The sequence below is a fragment of the Sturnira hondurensis genome, unplaced genomic scaffold (genome assembly GCF_014824575.4).
Source record: "Sturnira hondurensis isolate 20B ecotype Veracruz unplaced genomic scaffold, ASM1482457v3 Scaffold0003693, whole genome shotgun sequence".
Lineage (NCBI taxonomy): Eukaryota > Metazoa > Chordata > Mammalia > Chiroptera > Phyllostomidae > Sturnira > Sturnira hondurensis.
The window spans coordinates 6,137,404-6,160,939 of NW_028076324.1; the positions used below are offsets into that span (position 1 = coordinate 6,137,404).

The window sequence follows — 23,536 nt, forward strand, 5'->3', positions numbered from 1 at the left end:
AACTCAGTAGTATTTTTTACACCAGGATCCCCACAGAAACATGAGTAACATGTTACGCTGTGATGTTATGGTGACTGTGATGTTGCTACCTAGGCAATAGGAATTTTTCAGCTGCACTATAATCTTGTGGGACCACCATCATATATTCATTGCCATTGATTGAAATGCCAGGAGGCACATGACTGTATACCTATATTTTCACTGCCCTAAAAATCCTGTGCTCTTCCTACACATCTCTCCCTCAGCCACATATATGTTGACTCTTCAGTTTTGCCTGTGCAGAATGTCATGTACTTGGAATCCTACAGAATGCAGCCTCAGATTGCCTTCTTTCGTGTGGCAATAGTCATTTATGGTTCCTCCATGCCTTTTTCTGGCCTCTTTTTAGGGCTGAATAGTAATCCACTTTCTCAATGTAGCTGTTTACTCATCTACTGAAGAACATCTTGGTTGTTTCCAAGTTTTGACAGTTATGAATGAAGCTGCTATAAATAATCAGTGTGTAGGTTTTTGTGTGGATGGGTATGTTTTCAATGATTGTTATTTTTTTACGAAGAGCATATACTACTATTTTTATAGCCACACACAAAAAAGAAATTAGTATATTCAATTGTATGAGAATAGACAAAGAATACTGAAAAGAATTTTAATTGATCCATCACAAAAGCATTGAACAAGCACATGTTAATAAAATTTTTAAAATAAAATTTAAAACAAAAACATTGAAGAAAATAACATTAAAATGTTTGCATAATTACATTTTAACACTTCCACATTCTTTTGGAACTCAGGTTTTTAACTTTTGGCACCACGTTAGCTTACAGGCAAGTAAAAGAATGTAAATGAACATACTCTAAAGTTATAACCTGGAAATCTACTTCCGTAGAGAATTATTGGCAGATAGCAGTTAAATATTTTTTAGATTCAACAATCTGAATAGTTCTTTACTTTTCAAAGTATCCATGAATTATAATAGAAAACTTTTTTTTAAAAGATTAAAACATTTAGCCATATATATATAAGGTTATGTTCTCTGGCCCATCAGCCTAGATATACAGGGTCCAGCACAAATAACACCCCTTTTTTATTACAAAGTCATAAGCATGTTAATTCCGTAACATTCAAGCACTCGACATATCACACTCAAGCACACCACACAACATTTTAGGTGAAATGTTCAAATTAAAACTAAATTAATACACCCATATTATTACTCTACCAGTCACACTCAAGCAGGCATTACTTCTGCTGGACCCTGTATTTACTCGCTAACCTTGGTACTGATACTCTACATTTTGTTAGATGTCATAGGACAAGTAAGTATTTCAGACATGCAAAACAATTTTAAATGTAACCAACTATGTGAATCATCTAATCCCCACTGGGGCATCCATTTTGTTGTGAATTTCAATTCCCAGTAATAAGTTCACTAAAGATAAGTAGCACAATTAGTGTATGCCAAAAATTAAATTACAATAGTGCAATTACTAAGTTTAGTAGTAATTAAATCTGGTGAGAACTGCTTTTTATTAATTTTTAAAGGGATTAAAACATTAAACCATAGAATTCTGTTGTACATAAAAGCATATGGAAGTCTTTACCATCTTACCCCATTAGAAATTATAAATTTAAAACTTTCTAAATATATTCAAACTGAGCTACCTCTAAGGTGAGGATTCTGGGTACAGACTTCAGGAACGACCTTTAAAAACTGGGCATGAGAACGATGTCTTTAAATTTTTCTGTTTGCTTCTGACTGAGGGTGAGATAATCCTGGTTCAGAAGTGCTCCAACCTTTCTGTTGGAAACCACCTTGCTTTGTCAATGTTCCTAGGTAAGAAGTAATTTTCCAGTTCTGTCTACTGAGTTTCAGAATTAAGCATTCAGAGTGCTGGTAGTGCACATCAAAGATTTCTCCTTTGAACCTCCGGATCCTTTTTAACAAATCCCTGACTTTTCAACTCATAAGAAACAGCAGATTGTGTGTGTGTGTGCACCTCAATATTTTTAACATTCGCTGAATAATTACATAAGAAGTTGTCTGAACTCATCCATACAGTAACTCTTCCATAGTTGAAACTGGCTTTAACTATTGAAGTTGTATACAAGGAAATTAGGGGTGTTGCAATACTTGGTTGCAAATAACTTGCCATCTGGTGTTGGGTCAGAAAATGCTATTTCATCAGTGCTGAGAAAACAGCCAAACATGAAGCGATTCCTAAAAGAGGAAAAGAAAATTTAACAATGGAACCAAATTAAATTTTGTTAAACATTAAATATTAACACAACTAAACATTAAAACAATTTATTTTAAAGCAACCCAAATATAAAAATTAAATCTCTTTAAATAAATAATTGAAACGAACATTTTAACCCGGGCGGTGTGGCTCAGTTGGTTGGAGTGCTGTTCTGTAAACCGAAAGGTCACCAGTTCTGGTCAGGGTACTTAGTACCTGGGTTGCAGGTTCAGTCCCCTCTTGGGAATGTACAGGAGGCAACATTGATGTTTCTCCCCCTCTCCCTCCCTTTCCCCCCTCAAAAAAAATTTGTATCTTACTAAGTAATATTAAAAAATAATAATGCACTAAGGGATCACTCAGTAAGATCACTAAGGGATCACTTAGTAAGATCCCTTAGTACATTATTATTTTTTAATCTTCACCCGAAGACAGAAACATCAACCTGCTGCCTCCTGTACGCACTCTGACCAGGACTTGATCCCTGCAACCTAGGTATGTGCCCTGACCAGGGGTCGAACCCACAAACTTTTGGTGTTCAAGATGATGCTCCAACCAACTAAGCCACTTGGCCAGAGCATGACTTAATGCTTTAGATTTGAGATAGAAGTCTAATATTTCACAGAACAGAAAACTGAAGTCCAGAAAAAATTCTGCTAAGACAAAGGGAATTATACAAACCATCCATCTGACTAGGTGATCCATAGTAGCAGACACCTAATAAGAGGCAATATTGCTGATTAAAGGCCCTAGATAATAAAGACCAAAGAAACCCACCACTGATTTTAACCAATAACTGTATTCTTTTCAATTAATTATACCACATAATCAGAGCTTTAAGAGGATAAAAACTAATCTGCATTTTGACTACAACTCTCCTTGATCCAGAGCTCAGTTAGGATTGAAAGTAATGAAATGGTTGAATGAATTCAACAAAATTGAGGGATAGCATATAAAGTAACTGACCTGTACTCTTCAATGTCATAAAACACAAAGGCCAAAATAGTGGCCCAGGTTAAGGGAAATGAGGACTAAAGAGATGACGACTAAGTGCATTGTGCGATCCTGGACGGGAAAGAAAAGGCTGTAAAGGACATTTGAGACAAATGCCAAAATTGAAATATGAACTATACATTAGACAAAAGCATTATATCAATATTAAATGTCCTGAATTTGATCATTGAACTGTGCTTATGTAAGAGAATATCCTTGTTCTTAAGAACTAAATATACACTGAAGTACAAAGAAAGTAAATGTTAAAACTGGATGAATCTGGGCAAAGGTATATGGAGGTTCTTTTTACTATTCTTGCTAGTTTTTTTTAAACCTCTTCAAAATAAAAACTTAAAAGATTGGATTCAATTAAAAGTTAAGCTCTGGTATCCTTACTATTTAAATGAATAGTGTTTATTGCTGAATGTCAAGGCAAAATATTGGCTTGATTAAATAGTCCTGCCTTTATTGGTGCTATCAGCTGTAGAAAATACATCATATCTGTGGTTGAGTCCTAACTGTCCTTTTACTAGCTAGCTCATCAGCGTAAGTTTGTACTTAATAATCCCACCTGGGCCTCAGGTGATTCTTATGTAAAGTAACTAGGAATAATATTCAACCCTTGTGGGGATTGAAACATGTATTGCCTGTACAGACAAGAGACAATCCAGCCTAAGGCATCTCATATACAGGCTAGCTGTCAATTACATTACCTGTATCTTCAACTTGGATATGTCAGAAAAGACAGATGTGTTCTCAAATGTGTTTTATGTTTCTCCTTTGAGGGCAACTTAGTGTTTATTCATTATCGCTTAGAGATAACCTACTGCCTTAGTATTCAAAGTGCCATCTACAGACCAGCAACATTCATCATCCCCTGAGATCGTACCAGGAATGCAGAATCTCAGGCCCTACCCTGACCTACGGAACCACAGCTGCACTTGAACAAGACCCCAGGTGATTCATATGCACTTTCCAATTTGAGAAGCACTAGACTACTTCCTGGTGGAACTAGGTAAGATACTGGCTTCTACATATAAAATTTATGTATTTCTTCATAATCTCTGTAGACACCAATTTTTCTCACTGCTCTGCTTTATAACGTGTATGTGGGTGAATAGGATTATGACCAAAGATGAGATCCCCACAGCCGCCTTTGGTGTTCTTTCTTAAAATGTGTATAGAACTCAGAAGGCTGGAATGGTGGTACTCAAAGCACTCTCCCTCACCATTTGTCATCTGTTACCAAGTACAGAAGTCGAGAGAGTAAGTGTGAAACTCACCCATCCGATCTAGATTAGGTAAACTAACATGAGCAAGAAATAAGCTCATTGGTCACATTAGAAACTGTTAAGTATCAATATACAGTGTTAGTGCATAGGAATTTAAAATGGAGAATTGCTATTTGAGATACAGTTTTTGTACCATAAGGCTTAGTCCTTCAAGGTGTACAATTCAGAGGTTTTTCAGTAATAGTACGAAACTGTGCAACCATCACCAATATCTAATTCCAGAACACTTTCATTACCCCCAAAGCCACCCTATACCCATCAGTCATCACACTCCAATCACCCCTCAGGCCCTGGAAACTACTCATCTACTTTCTATCTATGGATTTGCCTATTCTGGACATTTTCTCTAAGTGGAATCATTCAATATGGGGTCCTTTTGTGACGGGCTTATTTCAATTAGCATAATGTTTTCAAGGTTCATCCACGTTGTAGTATCTGTATCACACTGTATGGATATACCACATTGCCTATGTCCACTAATGATGAACTTGGTTTTCATGCTTTTTTGGCTATTATGAATAATGCTGTCACGAACATTCACATACTAGTTTTTGTGTGGATTTAGGCTTTCATTTCTTTTGTACATATAGGTAGGAGTACAACTGCTGGGTCATGTCGTAACGGTCTATTTCTGAGAAACTGCCACACTGTTTCCACAGCGCCTGCACCATTTTACATTCCTACAGCAAATTATAGGAGTCCCATTTCCTCTACATCCTCACCAACACTTGTTATGCTCCCCTTTTTTGGATGAGTCATCCTGGTGGGCGTGAAGGGGTGTGAAGTGGTGTCTCATTGCGGTTTTGATTGATGATTTAGTTTGGATAATTCATCATGTTGAGCAGATTTTCATGTGTTTATAAGCATTTGTATTTCTTTGAAGAAATGTCTATTGAAATCCTGCCCATCTTTAGGTTGTATATCTTTTTATTATTGTATTAAAAGAGTTCTTTTATTCTAGATATAATAGGCCTTTATTAGATAAATGATTTGCAAATATTTTCTCTCACTCTGGATTGTCTTCCTAATTCGCTTTTACATTAGTTACACTTAAGAGTTGTATTAAGTCTTTGTTAATTACCTACTTACTGTCAAAGGACATGTACATTTTCTGTAATTCTTTTTTTAAACTTTCATTTTCTTTGTTTTATATTTAATCATTAAATATTTATTGAAATGTTCATTTTACATCTGTTGAAACTGAATAAAAGTGGGATTTGTATTTTCCTTTTTTTGTTTTGTTTTTCCAGCAATTCATCTTTATTTTCTTTTACTAAAGTGTTGGTCTGTAACAAATTAAACTATTCTTTCACCACAGGTGGTTGAAAAGCACTGGGTTGGTATGTTTCAGACCTGGGGAAGGGAACGCTGTATCCTAAACTGAGTACATTGAGTTTCACTTCGTGGGGTTTTTTCAGGACCAACACTTGCCTTACTCAGCCTGACTTTGATAGAATTTATCCACAAGTGTCTTACCCACATCATTCCCTTTGGGTCAGGAGCTGGAAGTGGTTCTGGGAAAACCAACCTGGGTCCGTTTTATTTATTACATTTCTTACCTAAGAGTATCAACCAGTCGTCTTGCAATGCGCTTTCTTCTCTTCGGTCTGAAGACCCAGATCCTGCTTATCCCACAGACTGCGGGGACCGGAGTGTCTGAACACCGCCACGCCCTGTGACATTCTCTGGAGTTTGGGGATTCTGGACCTGTTGGTTCAGACAGGACACGGAAGGCCTGCAATATATATAGAAGCATCTAGAGTTAACGATACAGGTAAGTTCATGTTTCTTTTTAAAAACTATCCCTTAAACAAAAATTAGGAGTCTAAAATTAATCTTATTATCCCTTCACCAAAAATCTTACAATTCTTTCATATTTATTGAATTCTTACTCTTTTATAGTTACACAATGCTTCAAAAATATACTAGTTGTGTTGAGATATTCCCAACATGCCAGTGCACTACATACCATTATGAAACTTCCCTATTTTGTTAAAAAGAGAAAAAACTTTAAAAAATCAGACTGATTTTTAGTACATAAAATACACAAACTTCTCTTACTCTCTCCAACCTAAAATGTATATATTTTTAAAAAACTGCAAACACTAAAGATTTTTGCATATTAACTACAAAATTTGATTGGCATCTATGGTTTTTTAAGAAAATGTTTTATTTTGAAATAATTAGATTCACAGGAAGTGGAAAACTAGTACAGAGAGGACCCATTTCCCCCAAGGGTTACGCCCTCCATAACTATGGTACAATATCAAAACCAAGGAATTCACACGGGTAGAATGTATGTGGTAGTTTCATGACGATTCATTCTGCCCGTACTCAGTTTCACTTCGCCACCACCACACCAAAGTACAGAGGTACAGTACCATCACAAAAATCTTCCTCTCATTACTACCTCTTTCAAATCACACCCACCTTTTCTCCACAGAAAAGTAGAAAATAAATGTATGCTAGCTTCATTTCATGACACAGTGAGATGAGTATTTTAAAGAAAGGAGACAAGTGTGGAATTTGATACAGATAGAACACATTTCAACTATAAATCTCTAGCTAAAGATTACCCTGCAAAATCCTTGAAGGTGAAAACTACATCTCTATTCTAGAACAAAGTCTGGCAACTTGTTCTGTTAAGAGGCCAAATTATGACGATTTGGGCTCTTTGAGCCAGGTGGTCTCTGTTGCACCCACGCTAACTCGCCACTGTGGCTCAGAAGCAGCCGCACGTAACGCGGAAGTGAATGAGCGTGGCCGTGTTCCAGTACAACGTCATTTACAACAGGTGGCAGCCACATTTGGCCCACGGGCTATAGTTGGCCGACTCCTTTTCTAGAACACTGCTAATGAGTACCTAAAGTGGATTCTAATTAAGGAATGAGTAACAACAATTTTGGCAGATATACAGGGGTGAGCAAAAGTAGGTTAAATTAGGCCCTGGCTGGCGTAGCTCAGTGGATTGAGCGCGGGCCTGTGAACCACACGATCGCAGTTCGATTCCCAGTCAGGGCACATGCCTGGGTTGCAGGCAGGTTCCCTGCAGGCTAACTCCCAGCAGGGAACGCACGGAAGGCAACCATACATTGATGTTTCTCTCCCTCTCTCCCCTCTAAATATAAATAAATAAATTCTTTAAAAAAAAAAAAAGTAGGTTAAATTACCAGCCATCATTACCCAAAAGATATAAAGATACAAAACAAAACAATAACAATAGGAAGAAAAAAAGAAAAATAATACAAGTAAATAATACAATAATAAATAGTAATACAAAATTAAACTGTGTACTTACAACTCTAAACCTACTTTTGCCCACTCCATATTAACCTGCACTAAGCTGCAAGTTCCTTACCTGGAATCTACAGATTTGCTTATTTTAAATCACTGTACTTTATAGGCCAGGTATAGAAATGACTGCGTGAATACGAGACTGACTTAAGTGGTCCTGCTTTAACAGTACAAAGTACAAATATTAACAGAAATAAATAACTTCAATTACTCATATGGCCGAGGTGCTGCAGCAGGAAGTCGTCTGTGGCAGAAGTCCTCAATGCTTACTGAAACCTCTCCCAACTAACTTATTTTGCTCACAAATTATGCCAGGGATTTAAGAGACTTACAACGTACCTGTGTGATAGGCTCTGCAATTAAACACCCAACTACTCTCTTTTCATCAGAAATGAAGAGAAAAGTCTTGGTTTTGTTTGGACACCTGGAAACAACTTGCTGGAAGCCCAATTCACTGTCAACAAGTTCTTGGACGTCTTCTACCTAATGGTTTTAAAAACCAAGAGATTAGTTTTAAAAAGTGTAAGAGAAATTATAATTATATACCCAAAATTTATGATTACTATCATTTTAGCCTCTTTCATCGCTATCTCCTAAATCTACATAGCCTTCCCTTCTCCCAGTTATTTCACTACTGATGCATGTACCTGCCACGTTGCAAACTGGGTGTTAAGAACCTGTTTTAAAGATCCCTTTCAGCAGAAAGAAATTCAGGCTCCTGGGAGGGAGGAGTATCAGTGCCAAAACAGGTTTCGTTTCCGCTTTATCCATTGTTTACTGGGGCTAAACACCCAGCCAAGTAAGCGCAGGGGACACTAACACGAGAAACAGACTCTGGGCCACTCATCTCAGCACTGAAACGTTCTGCCTCTAATCTTTCTCAAGTGGAAGGTAAATGTATATGATAAGCTATTGTCTTTTTTTTAATTTTTTATTTTTAGAGAGAGGGGGAGGGAGGGAGGGAGGGAGGGAGGGAAACACTGATTGGTTGCCTCTCAGAAGCACCTCAACCAACCGGGGACTGACCCTGTGACCCAGGCATGTACCCTCACCTGAAATCAATCAAACCAGCGACCTTTCTCTCTGTGGGACAAGGCCCGAACAACTGAGCCCCACCAGTCAGGGAGCAAGCTGTTGTCTTTAAACTCCAACTGTCACTCCTTTATTTGTCTGATAATTCTAAGTTTAGTTTTGTATGAGCTACTATGAAAATCATCCTTACATGGGTACCAAAGTGGATAGTATCAGCAAAGGTGTTTCACTCTTCAGCACTGGTGATTTCATGGTTGGGGAGAGGAGGAGAACAAGGATTAAAAAGCTAGTGCCCTGGCTGGTGTGGCTCAGTGGACTGAGCGCCAGACTGCGAACCAAAGGGTCGCCAGTTTGATTCCCAGTCAAGGCACATGCCTGGGTTGTGGGCCTGGTCCCCAGTGGGGGCCAAGTGAGAGGCAATCACACACTGATGTTTCTCTCTCTCTCCCTTCCCCTCCCTCTAAATAAATAGGTAAATAAATAAAATCTTAAAAAAAAAAAGTCAGTGTTCCGTACCTTTCTGAGAGCATAACTTGGATCGTGTGGCAGGACCAACACAATTTTCCCATCCCAAAACTCTGCTACTACGCGCTCTTTTTTCCAGCCCTGCCAAAGGGAAAAAGAGTCACAGTTTAATTTGAAGAGGGAAAAACCCCCAAAACATTAAATAAATTATTTAGTTTGGAGAGGACAAAAAGAACAGCAAATGATATAAAAAAAAAAGATAGAACAAAATCCAATTAAAAATGGGGGAAGGAAAACAAAAGATGCCTAAAACGAAGTGCCGTCCTCAAGTGGCTGACGCTCCACTGGGAGATGTGCGAATCCATAGCCTATTACAAAACAAGGCAAAGTCTGATAAGTGCTCCTCATAGGAGCATGTAGGGTCCATCATACACACTGACTTGGGGGAAAAAAAGTATTAGGAGTGTGAAAGCGGGGGATGGGTAGAGTAATAAAACAGGCTAAAAATACTATGAAACTATAAACCACAGCAATAAAAAGGGGGGGGGATGCACTTGAGTAGCAGGTGTAATCATACAGGTAGGGGCAGCAGTAGGATGTATTCGGACCAGAAAGTTGCTCGCTAAAGAGGCCTCAGAAAAGAAAAAGCCTAGAGAAGTCATAGAAAAGCCGTTTTCTAAGACTATCTATAAAGAAGTTAAAGTGAGGACTAGGGGGCATCCTCATTTTTGAATTTTGTATCTTGACTGTTCCACTCTGCTCAGAAGGATGGAGGTAAGAATGCAGGGTATTCATTTAACCTAGAACAATACTTCTATTATATTGGGTAGATAGTTTAAAATGACACTTTTTAACTTTTAAATACCGTTAGCTTCAAATATTAAGGACAATAAAACTGCAGATGGTGAAATATTTACGGATATATAGGTCTCTCAATATTTAAGCAAAAGCCGTGTATCTTTTAAAGCAGTTTTACTTTTAGGACAAATTGGAAGACTAGCGTTTACTCACTGTGTACTTGACTCCCTCCAGAAACCTGTGGTGGTAGTGAGCGTGCTGCAGCCCGTCCTCGGGGCTGGAAGCCATGTAGATCATGCCACAGGACTTGCACACGGTGGCTCCGAAGTGCTTCTGGCCTGCATCCTATTCAGGGGAGGGAGGAGCCAAGCAAGCATATCACAAATAGCTCTGAATTTAGTTCTTGTAACCATTCATTCACATTTCTTCTTATTTTTCTTCTATGCGGGCACAAGTGAAGTACTAAATGAAAGTCTGGGCAGTATATCTTCCTTCCCTGCCCCCCAAATAAAATGAAAAAGAAAAGCCTAAAAAATGCAATAAATTAATAAAATAAGTGGAACTATCTCTTGGAATGGACATATGAAAAAGGAAAAATAAAGATTCTTTAGCTAGATAGATCCATAGTTCTAAGAAGGAATAGATTAAATCATAAAATTTATAGCTCAGATAACCAATGAAAACTTCTTTATTAAGCTCTTAAATAGACCCCTAAAAAAGCCTTGTTTCAAAGACAAAGGGCAAAAGTCTTAGGACTTTTGTATTCATTATATAGTATCTTTTCCTTGAGTATTTAGAAATATTAAAATTCTTGGCCCTGAGAGTTGATAAAAATAAATATGATACATAACAAAAGTTAAGGGAAAGCACAGATAAATTATCTGGAAATCAGGAGTATTTGATGTCATGGCTTACTAACGAACCCCAGTCTATCCTATAAGGCCTTGGTCAATGCTACTGAAAATACCAGGTTCTGCAGTCTCAGGGCCAGAGATCAAATACTTCGTGCTTTGCAGACCACACATGATTTGTCACATATTCTTCTTCTCTTTCCCCAACCTTTACAAAATGTAAAAGCCATTTTAAGCTTACAGACCATGGCCAAAATTTACCAAACCCAAGTCTAATACAATATAGCTATTCTCATTCAATCTTTTGCTGATCAACAATGATCTTCCTTACTCGAAGACAACTTATTCATCAGCTTTCTGCTAAATTATTAGCATCACCCAACAGTATCAATTTGAAAATTCACTTGACTACCTTTAAATGCTGCCATGACAACAAAGCTGGCATTTACAACTCAAAATATCTACAACCCATGTTCACTATGCTAAGACAGCATGGCCGACTTCATGGTCTACATGTGAGGGCCACGTACACAGGAGGAGCGTGGTTTTGAACCTACTCACAATAACAAGCTGGTCTTTTGTTTCTTTATTTGAATCTCTGGCACTAGTACTCTTCTGTGTATTGATCTGTTTCAAGAAGTTAGTAGGTGCAATGGATCCCCCAGGAGACTGTTCTTCAACTAGAAATCTTGAAACAGAAAGTTGATAAACGTTATTTAATAATTTAAAATGCTTGGAGAATTACAATGAAAAGAAAACTGATATGTATATGACATTTGTAGAGCACCTGACAATTTTAGTGCTTTCTAGAGACAAGAACTTGATAAAGTAATAGGACTGGGAACAATGAGAAGTCTCAGGCCCACTCAGGATAAGTAATTTGCTCAAGGTAAAGTAACGAGTAGAGAGTGGCACCGAGACTCAAATCCTCGTCTTGTAACTCCAAGTCCCAGGGACTTTCATCTGTGGTATCAGATGCACATGTGCAGGATCCCTTCCTAACTTGACTTCACTCATAAAAAATAATCGTTTGCCCTGGCTGGTGTAGCTCAGTGGATTGAGCGCAGGCCTGCAAACCAGAGGATCATAGTTCAATTCCCACAATTCCCAGTCAGGCCACATGCCTGGGTTGCAGGCCAGTTCCCATCAGGGGACACACGAGAGGCAACCATACATTGATATTTCTCTCCCTCTCTCCTTCCCTTCCCCTCTAAAGATAAATAAAATCTTTTAAAAAAATCTTTTGTTTGCTTTACACATCTTAGGACAATATTTACCCATATAAGTATACAGAAATTCCTGGAATACCACAACAAATAACTAGACTCAAATAAAGCCCACAGATCCATAGAAGTCAGCCATCAGCATATATGACCCAACAACTTTTTACTTGGGCAGTGATTGGGGCTAATACATGCACTGGTCTTCATACCTAAAGCAGCACCCCGCTATTCTCAAATTCTTAGGAAAAAGTGTTTTTGGCTGGATAGATGTTGTCAAGGCAACCTTTTCCCATTAGGAAAGAATGTAAGGATTGTCATACAGAGGTTGCAGATTGAAGCCCCTCAGCCAAAATTCAGCTAACAGGTGAGTTTTGAATGACTCGGTGTTTAAGACTTTAGACTAGTTGCTAATATTTTTAAAATGTAGGGATTTCACTTAAAAATGTGTATTTCTAATATTGCAAGAGAAGCCATAAGATCACTAGACCTGTATTTCCTCAAAGAACCTACTAGATAAAGCTAATCAGCACACGCCCTTTTACATGGGGCATGCATTCTCCAGCCGGCTCCACTGTCCACCCAGCTTTGCTGGCTCTGTAGGCACGAGTTTGTAACCCTTGCCTTGCAATAAAAAGGACCTTGGTTTTCCAAGGAAAAGAGGAATACATACCTCTGAGAGTAGAGGTAAAGAGAAAAATAGGCAAGGAAACAAACCTAGTGCCTAGAGAAAGAAATTCAAAAAGGAAACACCCTGACAATAAGAAAACACTGGGTGGAAAAAACTGTCTAAGGCTTTAAGCTAAACCAGGCTGCCTTGTCCTGTGATCATTTGATTAGAATGGCTTTTAAACTGACTTCACTAACCTAGGGTAAGAAATATATTTTACATCATGACCGATGGAGATACACATATATAACTTAAAAAAATGTGAGATGCATTATTCCACTTAAAAAATTCTGGACATAATGCCCTTAAACTGCTTTGACAAACTGCTGATGGAAATTATATAATACCTGTAATACAGAAAACACTAGTCTAGGTTGCTGGCACTGGTCTCTATGCAACCTTTGCTAAGTGACTCAGCTCATGACCATAACCTCTTTACTTCTATCTTAGCAATTTTAACACTTTATTACATGTATTTGTTTAAATGCCTGTCTTTCTCTAACAATAAGTTCCTAGATAGCATGACCATATGTTATTCATCTTCACATAACTAAAAACTCAGTATAGTTCAATATCACATAATATTCTATAAATATTTGCCAAATGAAGGAATAAACCAAAAAATGAATGTGAGACTGTGAACCCAGAGAATCTGTAGTCTACCTAAAGTAAAATAGATTAAACCACAAGAAATTATAGGACTTTTTGGGTTCTATGTACATAGAAATTTCAAATGACTTGACCAATAATATCTTAATATCTCCTTATGCTAGATTAAATTAGTTTACAACCTTTATCAGCTAACTGTGATAGATTTCAACCCTTAATAAAGTCATGAAAGACAGAGATGAGAAAAGAGTGAAAAAAAAGGACTACAGCTTTGCAGGGGAAACGTTGCCCACCCAACCCAGTCTCCAAGGTGCTTTAAGGTGAGGAGGAGCACCTAAAAGTAGGAGAACTTGGCTAGGAAGTTCCTTGCTCAATACCTATAGTCATTTATTATTAAACAGGGAGAGAAGTATCAACGCCCCTTAGGAGATGTTCAGACTATAAGAAACTTCTACTAAAGTTTTTCAGAACTTTCTACTACCAAGCTCACATTCACCCAGGCCTCCCCACACCGCACTCTTAGCTTTGACCAGGATAGTGGTAGCTTCTGCTGGGATTTATAACAGCATCAAGATGCTGCAAGTTACTTACTCTTCTGGCCAGAGTTTGCTCATCTATAAAATGAGGGTAATAATGGTACCTACATCTCAGGTTCTAAATGCTCATTAAACATCAATTTTTACTGATACATTATTACCCAGGGAAAGCAATATCGCCTAATGGGCTTGATTCAAATACAGAGTCTGGTCTTGGCTCTGCTACCTAATAGTTGGCAACTGTGGCTGGATCGCTAAGTTTCCTCAGCTAAAAGCAATTAGTAATAGTACCTTCCCTTTAGGTTGTTGTGAGGATTAAGTAGGATAAAGGATAAAAACTACTTATTATGGGCCAGGTTCTACATAAAAATGTTAGAAGATTTCTCTTCTCCCAACTCTTAGGTTCTTACGAAATTTCTATGAAAGGGTGTGATTTCATCTTCTATTCTTAATATCCCCTTAGTAGAGAAGGGAAAATTGTTCTCCAAATTAAGATGTTTAAGAAAGAAAAAGAGACCCATAGACTTATAATTAAATCATCACTGAACATTAAAAGAGCAATTCCTACCTTTTTGTATCGACTGAAGATGCACTGAAGATGGGGTAGACCATGAACTCAGGAGAAACTGGTGGGGGAAAGTGGCAATAACTTGTATTACAAAATAAACTCAAAGTTTATAGCTTAAGATTTTAATGACTAAGAAGACCAAAATACTCACATTATTTGACTTCAAGACTTAAAAGTAATCAAGACAGTACGGTATTGGCAAAAAGGTAGACCGATGGAACACAATAGAGAGCCTAGAAACAGACCCTGCGAATACAGTTAACTGATTTTTGACACAAAGTCAAAGGTAATTCAATGGAGAGAGGACATTGATGGTGCTGGAACAACTGGACGTCCATATGCAAAAAATGAAAACACATATATTAGCTCAAAATGGATCACATATCTAAATGTAAAATGTGAAGCTATAAAACTTTTAGAAGAAAATATAAAAAAAAATCCACATGAACTTGGATTTGCTAAGTTTTTACATAAAACACAAAAAGCACAATGCATGAAAGAAAAATTAAGATGGACTTTATCAAATTAAAACTCTTTGCTCTGCAAAAAAACTTAAGAAAATGAAAGGACAAGCCACAGACTGGGAGTAAATATTTGCAATCATATTTCTAATCAAGGACTTGTATCCAGAATACAAAAAGGCATGTTAAAATTCAGCAATAAAAAAAAACAATCCAATTAAAAACGAGCAAAAGATCTGAACAGACAGTTCACCAAAGGTATAAATACAAATAGAAATAAAGGACCATACTTTATTTCTCTAGTTGGTAAATTTGTTCCTCATAGATTATGAATTAACAATTTAAAAACTGTTCTGCAGGTATGGGAATGAAGAATTAAGTAGGTGGAGAGTGAATGGTGATAGCAAGGTTTTCCATTGTCTGAGGGAAGTTACAGATAAACAGGAAAGGGATAAACCCTATGGTACTAGATTAGAGTCAGACCATCAAATGTGAACTTATGTTTCTTTTTTTAAAAAATATTTTATTTATTTATCTTTAGAGAGGAAGGGAAGGAGAGGAGGAGAGAAATATCAATGTATGGTTGCCTCTCGTGAGTCCCCTGCTGGGAACTGGCCTGCAACCCAGGCATGTGCCTTGACTGGGAATTGAACTGTGATCCTCTGGTTCGCAGGCCCGCACTCAATCCACTGAGCTACACCAGCCAGGGCCGAATGTGAACATATGTTCTTTGGTACATATACAGATGGAGAGATACAGAAACAAAGATAGCTATATGTGTATACATGAGTTAGTATATATACATGTATTCCCTGGCTCTGTCTGCTGCGAGGGCCTAGAAACAATGACATGCCAGTAGCAATGAGCGCAGTGAGCCCAGGTATTGGTTTCTACATATTATTCCCCAACAGAAGAAACCAGGATTCCTTGGAGAAATAGCTAATTCTAGGACTGGGACAAGGAACATACACGATGAAACTGGAGCATCTTACTAATGCCAAATGGTAAGGAAGTGCTCAAAAGACAAAAGGACGGTACATGCCAAAGAGAACTGACCTGAAAGGATCTCGAAGTGGTCTGAGCAACAGAATAGATAATCCTCCGTGATGGGAAGGGTACTTCACCTCAGTGGCATTCTTCCCCAAAACCCACTACTCCAAGTTCAATCGTGATAAAAACATCAGACAAAACCGGATTCAGGGACATTCTAGTCAGTACTGCTCAAAAATGTCAAGGTCAAAAATGTAACCCACCCACCATTCTGTTGACATTGTGTCTGTGAGTGCTGACTCTGACTAACAGGTAGCTTCTAGATAAACAGCATGTTTGCATAAGAATCCCAGGATCTAACTTCAAAAGATACAGATTCCGGCCTCAGGCATCCCAGCTCTGGGAGATTTGCTGACCTTAAACCTTAACGCCAGGAAGACGCACACCAGCCACCACTTGACCAGTTTTAAGGTCCTTCTCAGAACAGACTGTGCTGGACTGTGCTGGTCTGCACATAGAGGACTTTTCACCCCCCTCCCCTTGATCTCTTTGCTGTTTTCCCTCTCCCTCCTTACAAAAACCTCTGCCTGTGCTGAGATGTAAAAATGGGCTTTGGGACGAGTGTCCCCCATCTTCACAGGCTGCCAGCTCTCGAATCAGCCACTTGTCCATACAGTAGCACCTGCCTCTCCAGGACTGGCCTGTGAAGTGGCAGGCAGCCAAACCTGGGATCAGCATCAAAAAACAAACAAACAAATGAACAAACAAACCTGGAAACAAGCAAAAGACAGAAAATGTCACAGAGAAGAGACTAAAGAGACATGAAAAGTAAATGCGGTGTGGTATCCTGGACTGGATCCTAGAACAGAAAGAGGGCATTCATGGAAAAACTGGTGAACTCAAAGTCCAGAGCTTAGTTAATAGTCATATACTAATGTGAGTTTCTTGGTTTTGACACAGGTAAGGTAGTAACATTGGAGGAAATAGGGTGAAGGATATATACAGGAATTATCTGAACTATCTTTACAACTTTTCTATAAATCTAAAATTTTTGCAAAATAAAGCTTATTTAAAAAAAGACCAAAATTAAAATAGTTGATTAGAGAAAAATAACACATTGAAAGTGGGCAAACTTTTAACTTTGCATTGAAAACATAATTAGAGCTCACTGTCTACAAACAAGGCCACTCCAGGGGAGAGTCTGACCTGCTCTGGCCCAATACCCAGACTGTCTGCCTCCTCGTCTATGAAACATGCACACAAATCTATTCCCTGGGGTTGCTGTGAGAATTAAATGATAAACTCCAGTTATTAAGTAATAAACTTTCATCATTTGTATACTACCTTCATGGATTTTGCCATATCCTTTTGCCAATTATCCTATATAATTTCATATTGATACACGTAATGAAGCATTGTCATAATAAACTCATTTTGAGAAGTTTTCTCTTACCTGCCTTGTTCTCACTGTGAGAATCTTCCAAAGGAAAACACTTATTTTCATCAGGTTTATGTTCCCTTGAAGAAACTACTCCACTTGAATCCTGATGATGGTGAATAAGTAAAATTAAAAAAAAAAATTCTTAAACATTTTCCATTTAGTAAATGAATTCCAATAAAAGTTTCTAAAACCAAATACCTAGTTTATTATGAATTATTTTATAACATGATTTTAAATCCTCAATTTTCAGTCTATTTTAAGGGCAATTTCCTCTATGTTTACTAAATGTATATAACCTTTTAAAAGACAGAGAGTACATATTCAAGTGTGCAATTTGTCATCCTATCAAAAATATATTTATAATTTCTGATAAAAATAGCAGAATGGAGATCATAGAACGTCCTTTATATAATAAATTGAATAAGAAAAATGAGTGAAAATGGCAAAAATTTTCCCAGTAGCCACCATACTAGAAAGGGACAACCTTTTGTCATAAGGTTTAAAAACAGGCAGGCAAGGAAAGAAAAAGAACATTCTTAATATTGGGAGAGAGTTCTAACTTCCCCTTTTGGGCAGTAGCTGGGAAGTGGGAAAAGCAAAGCAGAAAACAATTCTGACAAATTTCACTAACATTATTAATTTGGTGAGATTTAGAGAATGTACAGTTTTGGGAAAAGTTCTTTTGACTAAAGCAGAACTATTGCAGACATAATATCTCAGTAGAGATGAGCCAAACCATCAGTTTGCCATTCCTTAAGACTCCATGATGCGTTGAGGAAAGGCTATGCACTCAGTAATGAAAACAGGATTCACGCCTCACTAACAGAGATGGATATTAGTGGTGGGTATTTAACAAAATCTTAGGAGAGCCTCATTCAACAAATTTAAGATGCACAAAAACACACCTTCTCAAACAAAGGATAACTAGACAGAATCCAATACCCAGTCCCTTAAAATGAAGCTCAGAAAATAAGGCAGAAAAGAGCATTGCAGAGAATTCATCATGTCACTGTATTAAACAGACATGAAGAATAGGAATCAGGAGATGCCTGGATGGAAAGGCAGACCTCGCTCTACTTTGTGTTGCTGGATCGAGAATTAATTTTAGCTTGAATTGCCCCCCAAATTTTAAAAAACTGAGAAACATTTATATAAAACAAAAAGATATAAAGAATAGAGTTTGATGAATTTTAATAAACTTACATACCCATGTAACAAACTCAAAACCCTCATTAAAATATAGGGTTTTTGTATTGTTATTGTTTGTTTTCGCAGGAACCATATGAAGAATTAGTAAAATTAGACTGACATTGCTTAGCCAGCAAGAAGATGTTCCATTTAACAATAATACAGAATTGGCAATGCCTGATAAACAGGAAGAAACACAGCGGGAACTGCAAACTTAAATGCCTACAAGGGCAGCAGGTAATAAGATTAATAGCAAAACCGATCTAATTTGGTACACAGGTGCTGATGTAGTCCAGAAAATGAAGACCTCACACCTGTCACAATGGTAGGTAGCCTGATACTGTTCTGAGGGATTACTGCTATGCAGGAATGAGGGCTTGGCTTTGCCAGACCTCAATTTTTCATGGTACACTAGAAATCTGTTATCTTATGCTTAAAAAAAGAATGCTGGCTCAAAAAATTTTATATATAGGCAAAGCAAAACATTCATGGCTAGATTTGGTTCACTGGACACCAATTTATAATGTTTGCCATTGAGATTTAAAATTTAGGTGACTACAAAAGGTATGATCTGGGACTGAATTTGAAAGGAGTCAATGAAGAGAACAACGAGAGAAGGTAAGTGAGAAGATAGAGTTTGAATTGCTCAATATATAAGCCTGAGTGTGAGAGCCTATCATTTCTCCAGCTGCAAAGACTGTGATGAGTATAAATCACCACAGACATGCAAGCCGCAAACTGGAAGATGGCCTTTCTTAAAGCCTGTTGTCTCCATTGCTTTCTGTCCCTAGCTACCTGAAAACAAACTAAAAGTCCTTTCTCTGATGAGATGACTGATAGGAAGTTAACAGTAGGGGAAGACCTGAATTGCCTATTATGGTAGCCACCAGCCACAAGTGGCTAATGAGAATTTGCAAGAACAATTGGCTAGTCCCATTTCAAATGTGCTGCAAGAGAACATAAACATTGATTTCAAGGACTTAGCACATGAAAATGTAAAATATTGCATTAATGACTTCTTATACTAGTTACACTGAAAGGGTAACAAAATATATGGGGCTAAACTTTTAAAAAAAACTTAACATGGCCACTAGAAAATTTTAAATTAATGCAGTTGGTATTCTATTTCTGTCAGACAGCACTAGTCTGGGCGTGTTGAATTTATGAGCAAGATCAAAAAAGCATAGAATAGCAACAATGAAAACATTCTGCATAAAGTAAACAAAAAACCCAACTATATGTTAACAGTGATCATCTCCAAGTACTGGGTTTGCAGACAATATATTTTTTGTACTTTCTGTATCCTCTAGATTTTCTAGAGCAATCCAGTACTTTACATAATATGCTGAAACAAATAAACAAATATAATCTGCTTATTCTCCGGAAACCTACTACACGAATTTTATTATTTATACTTTCTAAAAACACTGACTACCAAATAAAAGTTGTTAAGCTTCTCTGGACTTTAGTCAGGAGGGATTTTAATAAAATATATACCTTAGCACCAGAAAATGATGATAGGCTCCCTTAAGACACAAAGAGGAGAAAAGTCTCGTCTTTCCACCCTGCCTCAAAATTCTTTATAGTGATGAAACTATACTATTTGGACTCATAAACGCAGTCCTCTAGACCGCAAAGAAAATAAAATTTTGTTCCATTATGTTACATATATAGCACGTATATGGAAGTTTTGTTATACAGCCAACTTGTTTTTTTAAATGATACATTTAGTTTTCTTTACCTTTATCAATTTCTCTTCATTTTTACCTCTTGTACCAAGCAGCTCAATGTTCAGTTCCTTTTGTATTAACAAGGACTTTGGCACTTGTTTTGTCTCAAAACCTTTTCTTTCACTGACAGCCTCTACATCAGAATCTTTGATCACTTCTGACTTACTCTCTTGAGTGAGTCCCAGGACTGGCTTATTTTCCAGAGACAGTTTTCTGAGAGAGGATTTTTTCCTAACAAAAAATGCTGCTCCACCCTGAAGCGTTACTTGTGGTTTGACTTTTTGGCTTAGAACTCTAGGAGCAGGCAGATTATTCTCAGCTGAATAACAGTTGTTCTCTTTCTCCACACTTGGCTTATAGGCCACTCGATTTTGCATGGAATTTTTAGAAATCTTTGATATAGGCTTGATGCACTTATAACTTGGTTGACCCTTAGCAGTTAGGCTCTTCCGTGGTTTTTTGTTCATCTTCTTGGAGCGGACTGGCTTTCCCTGCATTTTTTCTGTCACAGCAGGAAAAGACTTGGCTTCATTATTAGTTTTTAGACAAATGGATCTACTCTCTTTTATCATCTTTCTCTCCAGTGGATTGAGGTAACACTTATTTTTGTTGTAAAAGCATACAGCAGACACAGAAGATTTAAAAGGTGAGCCTTGATTTGCAGATGGTAACCTATTTTTTTTAGATGTTTGGAGCAGACTTGAAATGGCATGGCCTTGTTGAGAGTAAGGCAACTTTTCTTCATTTTTATCACTGCTTTGGCAAATATGTTGTTCATTAGGTGATGAAAATATATTTTCAGTAAAGTCCAAAGTTAATTTCTTTGATGGAACGTCCGATAATAGGCTATGAAAAAAAAACAAGATCCATTGATAAGACTTGTTATTTTGCTTCAATTTTTGTCAATTTACTGCTAAGTAATAAACAATGCTATCTATAGGTCACATTAAAAACATTACATCTCCACCAAACATCCATCCATACACATTACCTATTAGTTTAACAGTAGGATTTCTCAAATTGTTTTTACCAAGCAAAGCATTCAAATAGTTCTCAAAAGATAGTGTTTGTGAAAACACTGTTTACAAAGAAATTTTCATATTCATGTGTATGTTTTAGAACAATTTTAAAGTCCTGGCCATATACAAATTATAGCTCACATGCTTTGCTTGAGTGGTTCCGAGTCTTCTGAAATGATTAATTCTGTGTAACGAGGGCCCATTCTGTGGGGAGCAGTTTACATTTGGTGTGACACACAGTAAGTCCTGAGTACACAGACTTTCTAGACTGGCTTACAGACCAGCATCTATTGTACAGAAAACACTGTGTTAAGAATCACGTGAGAGAGCAGAAAGGAGCAAGGTAATGGAAGATTCGACATATATTTTGAAGCCATAGTAAACAGCTCTTTCTGTGATTCCTGAAAAAGCAGTAAATAATGAATTTTGAAAGCTTACAGTATTTCCAGACTAGAATTAGAATATAAAATATTACTATAACCAGGGGAAGAATGGAAATTTTAAGAAATAGAAGAGAGAAGGTAAGAAAGACAGGAAGGTGCGTTTTTCTTCTTTAAGAGTTTCTACCCGTAACATGAGACTCACTCGTCACAATTCCAAGAATTCTGCTTCTTTTTCCTTGGAGTAAAAGCTGACATCTTCTTAATTCAACTCCTAAAAGCAACAGGACAATAACCAAATTTATCCAATGTGCATAGAAATCACTATAGAAATTATACCTTAAAAGTCTGAATTACTTTTTGTATGGGTGACAGTCCATAAAGATCCAAGAAAAGGGTTTCTTTTTTTTTTTTGAGCAAATCACTATAATAAAAATTTAAACGATGAAGGTAAAAAATAAAAGGAAAAAGACTACTAATAAAACCGGAAATAAAAGCAGGGATAGTACCTACATTTCAAGCTGGAAAATGATCTTACCAAAAAGGAAATATTTTTTACCCTATTTTAAGGCACACCCTCTCCTTTAATTAGCCCTATTAGTTCACACCAAGTTTAACCATTCACCTCCTGCAACGACTCCCTTGCCATTGCCCTCACCCCAACCCCACCCCTACCCCTACCACTGTTAGGTGCTGTCCTACGCCTCCATTCCATCTATGCTTTCTTAATATTCTCCATATAACACATTTTATTGCTGGTATAACTGCATTTCAACAGCCTGTACATGCAATGAAACCATTCCAACTTTGAGTCCAGCAAAAAACACTCTCCAATTTTACCAGTCGAGGAACCCCAACCAAGCCGCTCCTTTGCTTTTACAAAATACCCCGACTCCTTGGGCTCCTGACAGTCAACAGTTTTGCGCCTTAACTCGAGCAGATGGCATGTTCCTCGGCAATGTTTCCCCCTCCCCTGCCTTAGGACCAGGTATGTTTTGTAAAGTGACACAAGCGTGATTTCTAAGTTAAACAGAAAGACCAGGGTCTCTGGAAATTCATGTCAGCTGCGGCTTAAGGGAAGACCCTTCTAAGGCTGAAAAATATCTTTTCCTCTTTCAGCCTTAGAAAACTCAAGATAAGAAAACTCCGGCGTCAGAAAGAGAGAAACCAGGTGAGGTGACCTGCAAGTGTAGAGAACCGGTTGGTGACTTCGGTCCTTGACATTCCCCCGCTACACACACACCATGTTCTATAGAATCTCCCGTTCTTCTCAGACTTCCAACTGGCACCTCTGCCCCCTGCAGCAATTACCTGCACCTCGGAGCCCGCGACCTCTCCTCAGTCAAGCCAGTCGCTCCGCCACTGTATTCAAATTATCGCGCGCCAGGCCGGGCTGAAGCTACTGTGACCCGATTCGCCACTTCTCAGCGCTTCCAGAAACTGGCTCGATGATTGGTTGCATATCAGTTATTGCCCCGCCTACTCGAGAGGCGGTCTCCAAGGCTCTCCCGCCCTTGGGAGGTGAAACTCTCTCCACTCCCGGAACCAAGCCATCCACAATCCCTTGCGGCCGTTCCGGGTTCCACTCCCCAGGCCGTGTTTAGGTGTGTTCTGGGAATTGTAGTTTTCCGTAGAATAAAGACGCCCTCATGAACATTCTGGGGTCACTTGGTGTAAGTCGTTCTTGTAAAGTAACCGCTCGAGATTCTCGAGGCAGTTATATTTCAAATTTGAAGCTTTAGCGTTCAACTTGTTTTATTAG

At 37.8% G+C, this 23,536-nt stretch overlaps 1 protein-coding gene across 2 annotated transcripts; it reads right to left on the reverse strand.

Moving 5' to 3' along the window:
• Positions 1 to 654: 654 nt before the first annotated feature.
• ESCO2 (establishment of sister chromatid cohesion N-acetyltransferase 2) lies at positions 655 to 23,157 on the reverse strand. 2 transcript variants are annotated; one of them, XM_037042229.1, is made up of 12 exons: positions 23,086 to 23,098; positions 22,132 to 22,198; positions 21,980 to 22,048; positions 20,387 to 21,221; positions 17,470 to 17,560; positions 14,566 to 14,623; positions 11,524 to 11,650; positions 10,325 to 10,456; positions 9,365 to 9,454; positions 8,156 to 8,299; positions 6,082 to 6,257; positions 655 to 2,218 (listed from the first exon to the last, which is right to left on the reverse strand). In XM_037042229.1, the coding sequence occupies exons 3-12, from the start codon at positions 22,030 to 22,032 to the stop codon at positions 2,086 to 2,088; spliced, it is 1,839 nt and encodes a 612-aa protein (XP_036898124.1). In that variant the 5' UTR covers positions 22,033 to 22,048; positions 22,132 to 22,198; positions 23,086 to 23,098; the 3' UTR covers positions 655 to 2,085. The 2 variants fall into 2 exon arrangements, with proteins under 2 accessions (XP_036898124.1, XP_036898125.1); XM_037042230.1 differs by lacking the exon at positions 22,132 to 22,198 and having other exon boundaries at positions 23,086 to 23,157.
• Between the last annotated feature and the right edge of the window lie 379 nt (positions 23,158 to 23,536).

Excerpts from the sequence above, each read along its gene's own strand:
- ESCO2 (XM_037042230.1), bottom strand. The coding sequence starts at position 22,032 with ATGTCAGCTTTTACTCCAAGGAAAAAGAAGCAGAATTCTTGGAATTGT. Across the intron at positions 17,561-20,386 it reads ATGAAGAGAAATTGATAAAG|GATTCAAGTGGAGTAGTTTC; the intron begins GTAAAGAAAACT and ends CACCATCATCAG. Across the intron at positions 10,457-11,523 it reads CAAAAGACCAGCTTGTTATT|GATGCAGGCCAGAAGCACTT; the intron begins GTGAGTAGGTTC and ends TCCCCTGAATAG.